Source organism: Drosophila montana, unplaced genomic scaffold (genome assembly GCF_035044405.1).
Source record: "Drosophila montana isolate Dmon_TW-CO22-7 unplaced genomic scaffold, ASM3504440v1 contig_2222_1, whole genome shotgun sequence".
Classification (NCBI taxonomy): domain Eukaryota; kingdom Metazoa; phylum Arthropoda; class Insecta; order Diptera; family Drosophilidae; genus Drosophila; species Drosophila montana.
The window spans coordinates 49,725-57,844 of NW_026997116.1; the positions used below are offsets into that span (position 1 = coordinate 49,725).

Sequence of the window (8,120 nt, forward strand, 5' to 3'; positions counted from 1 at the left end):
TAGGACGCAACACTTCCCTGCCTAGTGGAAGTTAGCGAGGATCCACATGATCCATAAGTCGGGCAATCCGGAATATGACCCTGAGTGATATCGGCCGATCAATCTGCTGCCTTCCTTGTCGAAGGTCTGGGAAAGACTGATTGTCGCCCGACTTAGAACGCTTATGGATCACATAACCATCTTTTCAGATCACCAATTTGGGTTCAAGGAAGAGCATGGCGCTGTTGAACAGGTTCACAGAGTGATTAACCATATTCTTAAGGCATACGACGACAAACACTACTGTTATGGAGTCTTTGTAGACGTTAAGCAGGCCTTCGACCGAGTCTGGATTGATGGATTGCTCCAGAAAATCAAGATAAGTCTTCCCGCGCCCTTCTTTCTACTTCTGCGCTCTTATCTACTGGAGCGAAATTTCGAAGTCAAAGTTAGAGCACCAATCTCTCCTGTGCGCAAAATGAAGGCGGGTGCCCCTCAAGGCAGCGTACTGGGCCCCTTTCTCTACAATTTGTACACGGCAGACATCCCCATTCCGGATGACATACACGAGTTTGCCACCCCAGGAAAATACCTGATGGCCACATTTGGCGATGACGTGGCAATATTTTACTCCGCCCACTGCGAGTACGAAGCCACTGACGGTGTCCAGATATACATCCCCTTGATTGAGAGCTGGGCACGCAGTTGGAACATCAAGCTCAATGCATCGAAGTGCTAGGCGGTCAACTACACACTGAGGCGTGGCAAGGCTCAGGGAGTCTGGATAGATGGCAGCCCCCTTCACCATGGCAGAAGTGCCAAGTATCTTGGAATTGTGCTGGATAAGAGGCTTAGCTTTCGGGTGCCCATCGACGGCCTTCTCAAGCAGTGCCGCTATAAGATAGCCAAGGCCAACTGGCTACTAAACCCCAACATCCCATTGCCACTTCGCTGCAAACGGACAGTTTACAACGTCGTGGTGGCACCGACTTGGAGGTACGGTATCCAGGTTTAGGGCATTGTATCTCGGACAAATCGAAGACTGATACAGACACTCCGAAACTTGGCTTTGCGCCGAATGACCGGTGCTGACTGGTACGTAAGTTTTAGCTGTAGGTCCTCCTAATGCCCGCGCAGATCGAGTTTGTTTCCGATATTCGATAACTTGCCCCGTTTCCAAGTAATCGATACAAATCGATATCGAAATCCTGTTTTTTTGAGCAATTTTGGTAAATAATATGAGCTAGAGTCACCAAACTTGACATGTAGCTTCTAGAATAGTATGGATATATCAAGTAGCCACAGTTTATATGCAATTGACTTTTTGAGAATACACAAATATTCTATATTCTATTCTACAATAAGATGTACAGTCGAAAATTTCATAAAGATCGGTTAAGAAACACAAAAGTTATGTGCGCACGTGTTAGCAGCAGCTAGCGCAAATTCCATGAACTTCTGTATACATGTACACACACACATTCATGCGCGTCTACTTTGAATTCTATCAAGAGCACTTGGCGTTGGAAGAAGAGGGTTCAGGGTATCTCCTAGTCGGGAGCTCCCGACTAGAACCTCTTACTTGTTTTTTAATTGTATTGCTGCCCGTAACAAATAACATAGGGTATAAAGAGAAAAATATAAAAATGACAAATTCTTAAGAACTGGCTGGGCGTTTTTCTTGATGTAAAAGCAAAATGATTGATAGTTCGCGGTCTATATGTGCAGATACCGTGCATTTGTGGCCATTATAGGAGAAATTAATATATATAGGTTAACATATGTTGAAATATTGCCACCATTTTAATGTATGAAAATGTTAAATAAATATTGCCAGCTAGTTTTTTTTTTGCAGTAACATAGGGTATAACGAGAAAAATAGAAAATGACTATTGCTCAAAAACAGGGTGGAGGATTTTCTTTATGAAAAAGCAAAATGATTGATAATTCGCGGTCTATATGTAAAACTTCCGTCCATTTGCCGCCATTACAGGAGAAATTTTGTATAAAGGTAGACATATGTTAAAATATTGCCACCATTTTAATGTATGAGAATGTTAAGTAAATATTGCCAGCTAGTTTTTTTTGAAATAACAAGGGGTATAATAAAAAAAAAAAATAATGAGAATTTCTTAAAAACCGGGTGGACGATTTTCTTGATGTAAGAAGCTGTTATGGAACTGCTTGTTTCTCTTTGGGCCGCGCCAGCTGGCTCATCGGTTCTCTGCGCGTAGTCCCATCCATCACAATACGCACAAGCGATATCAACAAAAGCTACAACGTCTGTAGCAAAACAGACCTACACAACACTATCCAAAACGAACCACAAAATCGATAACATCAAACAGTCGGAACTATTAACAAATGAACAACACTAACAGCTGTAACAACAAGAAATGTAAACAACAAAGGTGAGGCGCCCAATATAAATTAACAAAAAAAAACCACTATTAATCCACTTTACTCTTCCAGATCAGGTCCCAGCGTACCCGCCCTACCTGAGACGATCACCCGCATCAGCCCGTGTCGGCTGTCATGCCCCCTCTCCCCATTAATTGAATCTTAGCCGGACATTCTTTTCTCTCAATATGTGCGTAAAGTTGGTTGCATTTCCTTAAAATTATTAACAATTAATATTATTTCTTATTGCCTTTCTCTTAACAGAATACCTCCCCTTAGAAATTCACAATGTCATGCACGCGGACATTCCTTTTCTACTTCACCAAGCATGTATAATACTTGCATATTCTTATAATTATTGACAGCTCATATTATTTATTATTTCATTATCTCTTATCTCATTGCAGAACATCTCCGTCTTCATATAATTTTATGCAAATGAACAAATTAGCCTACAAGTCGAGAAAATCCCCACGAACCCTTGCTGACCGCCGCTGAAACACCACATGGAGAAATGATATAACATAATTGATTGGGCGACGGACGTAAACACGACTCACGCTGAAATATACATATAATCCATCTAAAAAATAAGTATGCTAAGATTATAAAGGTTATCTAAGTCGCTTAATATTACCTAACTCTACCTAAAGAGCTCCCTGGGTGAGATAAGGGATGATACGTTTTATGCATATACATATAAATATATTTTTTTTTAACTCTATTCCCTCTTTCTTCCTTTTCTTTTAGGGCTGGTATATATATATATATATATATATATATATATTTATGCAAGTGTGCGAAATTTCAGTCTGCGCTCTGCTAGTTTTGTTTTTTTATAGTACATTTTGGTACTGCGGTCGGCAGACGCAATGGTGTTTGGGGACGTTCCCTCCCGTTACAAGATTAACTGCTAGTTTTATCAGGAGAAATACGCAAAGCGAGAAATAGGATTCAATTTATTCAAAAAATCTGCAGTTTGATGTCAGCAGCACGCCGTCTCTGGGCCAATTTTGGTCGTCGTCGTCTCGCCCGCTGCAGCTCGCCTTTGGCGTCTCCTCCCTTCCTGCCTTTGGATGGCTTGCGCGCTCCCTCGGCCTGGAAAATGTATCCACTGGCCAGCGCCGTCGAAGTGAGCTTGGACCTTGACTATGTTGGCTTTGGTCCGATAATTATTTTTTTGTTCAAATGCAACATCACCACGCAGATTATTGTAAGCAAACGGACGATTTTCCATATTTGTTCGCTAATTATAATCCCGGCTAATTAGAATGCCCAACGTAGGAAACACCCCTTTCCTTAAGCTGAGCCGCGCCCAACGTGAGGCACACCACGACCTTGTTATATACCCGTATATCTTTGGCATGAAACACGCCTAGGGGCTTCCCTTGCAAATCTTCCAGCAAGAACGAGTTGTTGCCTACTCGACGCACTACTCGGGCCTTTAGGAACTTCCTTGCAAATTTGGCGTTAAAAACTTTCCCAAAACCGCTCAGTACAAAATTGGGTCGGTAGACTTCTTGGCCGGGTTCCGCCTGGAACACTCGGGCTCGAGCGTTGTACTGCCGATGACTTCTTTCGTAAGCCTGATGTAGCTGGCTTTGGACTCGCTGTCTAATCAGGTGTATTTTGTCTACTGGGTGCAAATGAGAAATCTCATGATCACCCAGAGACCCTAACCTACGAGCAAATTTGTAGCATGCCCCGTTTAGGAACATATTATTTCCGATAACGGTAAAGAATGGAGTCACCCCTGTCGCTGTGTGTATGGCATTTCGTATGGACACTTCCATTTCTGGAAGGTAGAGGTCCCACTCGCGGTGATCTTGCTCTAGATACGCCCGGATCGCCGACATCACAGTACGATTCACTCGATCGCTTGCATTGCTCTGTGGCGCGTAGACTGCAGTGCGCATAAGCGAGATGCCGAAAGCCGAGATCATGTTTTGGAAAGCACCCGATATGAACTGTCGTCCGTTGTCAGAGTGAATGACCTCGGGTTCTCCAATCTTATAGAAAACTTCGCTAACCAAAAAGTCCACTACGTTAAGAGCCGCAGTCTCTCGCATCGCTTTTAAGAAAGAGAATTTTGAAAAATGGTCGACTACCACGAAGATCCAAGCATGCCCTTGCTTCAAACGTGGGTACTTTCCCAGAAAGTCAATATACAGTTTTTGGAATGGTCGCTCGGTCACTACCTCTTGTCCTAGACCCACTTGCATGCGGAAATTCGGTGCCTTGGTTTCCTTGGATGTCACGCACTGCCTTACCCAATCCCTTATCTGACTAGCCATGCCGGGCCTGTAAAACTGCCTACGCAATGTCTCCAGTGTTTTCACGACACCCCCATGACCAGCCGTCTCATCTACATGAGCCTGTGCTATTAAGCCGGCTTTCAACGAGCTTCAAAACTTCCACACGGTGCGTTCTAACTCGTCTTCCAAGTGGACGAACCCCATGCACTTTAAAAGCAAACCCCCTCAATCTTCAGGTCTGGCAAGTTGTCCTGATTCGAACTTACCTGTTCGAGCAACGCCTGGTATTCCGCCGACTCGAACTCGGGGGTCTCAAATTCGAGAAGACCTTCCGGAACCTTGGTCACTGCTTCGGCACTGCGCGATAGAGTGTCAGCTACCACGTTTTCATTGCCTTTACGGTGCTCGGTGGTATAGTCATAGCCTTGCAACTGCACTGGCCAACGAGCTAGTCTCCCGCTTAGGTCTTTCATGGGCATCAGCCATTTTTAGCTGGCGTGGTCAGTGATGCAAGTGAAAGGCATCCCTTCTATATACGGTCTGAACTTTTTTATGGCCAGTATCGACGCTAAGCACTCCTTTTCAGTGACGGAATAGTCCCGTTGGTGTTTGTTCAACTTGGCTGGAAAGAAGGCTATGGGTCGCTCCTGCCCATCGGTGTCTTTTTGGAACAACACCGCTCCCACGCCAAACTGAGACGCATCGCACTGTACAAAGAAGGGATTGGAAAAATCCGCGTGCACGAGCACTGGGGCCGTGGTCAGGGCGGTCTTCAACTGTTCAACGGCATGTGTTGCCTCGTCACTCAATACAAACTTTCCGCAATCTTTTTTTAACATTTCAGTCAGTGTTGCGGCCATGGTCGCGAAATCTAGCATAAAGCGCCGGTACCAACCTGCCGTACCCAAAAAAGATCGAACTTATTTGCGCGACAGAGGCACGGGGGTCCGTTTAATAGCTATAACCCATTCGGGGTCCATACGAAGCATTCCACCCCCAATAATGAATCCTAGGTATTTTATTGCCTTAAAGCAAAATTTGGACTTGTGCAGTCCGGAGGAGAGGTTCGCTTCTCTTAAGCATTTGCCCACTTGTCGCATATATCTTAAGTGCGTTTGAAAATCTGGGGAAATAACTAGTAGATCGTCCAAATACACAAAGACGTTGGACCTTAGCTCGGTGAGAATCACCTTGTCCATCAGACAAACTAGACGTTGGGCTGCATTGCATGGACCAAATGGCATGACCCGAAACTGGTATAAGGGCCTACTTGGAACGGTAAATCTTAAAGCCTGGGAAACTTTTCTTTGTACCTGCATTGATATTTTTATTTATTTTTTTGATTTCCGCCCCGACTTCATAGACTTCTCCAGATCCGGTCCCGGTTCCAGACCCAGCGTACCCGCCCTACCTGAGACGATCACCTGATCTCGTCTCCCTCATTTGGGCCACTAGATGGCCCGCATCTGCCCGTGCCGGCTGTCATGCCCCCTCTCCCCATCAATTTAAACTTAGCCGGACATTCTTTTCTCTCAGTATGTGCGTATAAATGGTTGCATTTCCTTAAAATTATTAACAATTAATATTATTTCTTATTGCCTTTCTTTTTGCAGAATATCTCCCCTCAGCAATTCACAATTTTCTACTTCATCAGGCACGTATAATACTTGCATATTCTTATAATTATTGACAGCTCATATTATATATTATTTCATTGCAGAACATCTCCTTCGTTATATAATTTCATGCAAATTAACAAATTAGCCTACAAGTCGAGAAAATCCTCACAAACCCTTGCTGGCCGCCGCTGAAACACCACATGGAGAAATTATTGTAAAGTAGCGTTTTTAGCCGGGGTGGTAAAACTCAATTCGGATCCACTCTACAAGACATTTGTAGTTTGCCGAGACGCGATGCCGAAAAGGGGGGTAGGGAGTTGCAGGGATCGCTGTGATCTCTCCGTCGCGGCTAGGGTTAGGGTTGATCAGCGTGATTGGTGCTGCTGGGATCGTTCCGCTGCTAAGTGAAAAGTTGCTGAAACTAAGTGATTCTTACCCGACAAAGAATACAACAAAAATAAAGAACACAAAGCACTTCAATTGTATTAGCTCCCGTTTATTTAATCAAGAACACTGGCCCTACTGCACCGTCAATTCTTGACTAAATATTCCTAACCTCGCGGTCACTTCGCGATTCGTTTTCTATGTCTTTTCGTCGTTGCGTCCATACGTCCAATACCCACTCTTGCCAAATCAAAAGTGAACCTGCTGATCAACCTCGCCGTCTTACGACCCTTTTCGCCCTTTACGCCGTGCGGCGAAAACTATCTACTTAAGCCTACTCGCTCCTCCGCTCCTCCCGTTTACATTTTAAGGAGTCAGAGTTCGTAATCGGTCTCCCTTAACTTAAATCCTCCTCTCTTATTCTCTTAAATGATTGGTTTTAATCTATTTTAGACTTCGATATGTTCCCTTAGCTTAATAATAAGATTAAAATTCCATTAGTTTACCATGATGATAATAACAATTAATAATATAATAACTCCATTGGTTTGACATCTGAACAGTGCTAAAAGTCAATAATATAATAGTTCCATTTTGCATTCGCGTATGTTAGGTGGTATGTCTACTGCCCTTGTAATTGTGACCCCGCATCACATGATATGTAATAATTGATTGGGCGACGCACGTAAACAAGACTCACGCCGAAATATACATATAATCCATAAAAAAAACAAGTATGCTAAGATTATAAAGGTTGTCTAAGTCGCTTAATATTACCTTACTCTACCTAAAGAGTTTAATTTAAAGTTTCTTCTTATTTTTTTTATCACAGCCTAAGATTTTTTTGTGCGGCCCGACAATTTAAAAAAAAATTAAAGTTTTGCGCTGCTCGATATATTTTATAATATATGTAGATATATTTTTTTTATATTGCGTGGCGTTATTTAATTATATGTGATTTAATTTTATAATTTTTATTAGGCACAGTTAATTAAAAAAAGACAGTTTTATTTTTTTCGGCATAACAATGATATTTTATTTTTTCTTGAAAAGTTATTTTGAAAGGTGCACTTGCGCACACCACGCCTGCCGCTAACCGCTGACCAAATCGAACTCCCTGCTGTACATTTGGGCAGCAACATTATCATCGGTGCCGAATTTCGGAACACGCATACATGTACGAGACGGGCACCGTTGCTGCCCATCTGCACAGCTGCACTCTTGGGTCAACGGCCCAGTTGTAGGCCAAGGGCATTAGCAAGGGCATCCGATCCGCTCTCCTCCTAATCTCTCTATGAGCGAATCGGTTGCCCAATTATGATCGCTCAATGGCGTTACCCCTCCCAGCGCAGCGGATCGCAAGCCGGGCGTTGTCACTTTTCAATTTATTGGACGCCGCTGTGTGCCTGGTTTCACCCCCGCTACTCTGCTCATACGACAAAAAGATATCGGCGTGGACGATAACAAAGAACGCAACCAGCTA

At 43.5% G+C, this 8,120-nt stretch overlaps 1 protein-coding gene across 1 annotated transcript; it reads right to left on the reverse strand.

Annotated features, from left to right (window-relative positions):
• Positions 1–3,641: 3,641 nt before the first annotated feature.
• On the reverse strand, positions 3,642–5,107 carry LOC135427717 (uncharacterized protein K02A2.6-like). Its single transcript, XM_064681315.1, has 2 exons — positions 4,901–5,107; positions 3,642–4,754 (listed from the first exon to the last, which is right to left on the reverse strand). The coding sequence occupies exons 1-2, from the start codon at positions 5,105–5,107 to the stop codon at positions 3,642–3,644; spliced, it is 1,320 nt and encodes a 439-aa protein (XP_064537385.1).
• Between the last annotated feature and the right edge of the window lie 3,013 nt (positions 5,108–8,120).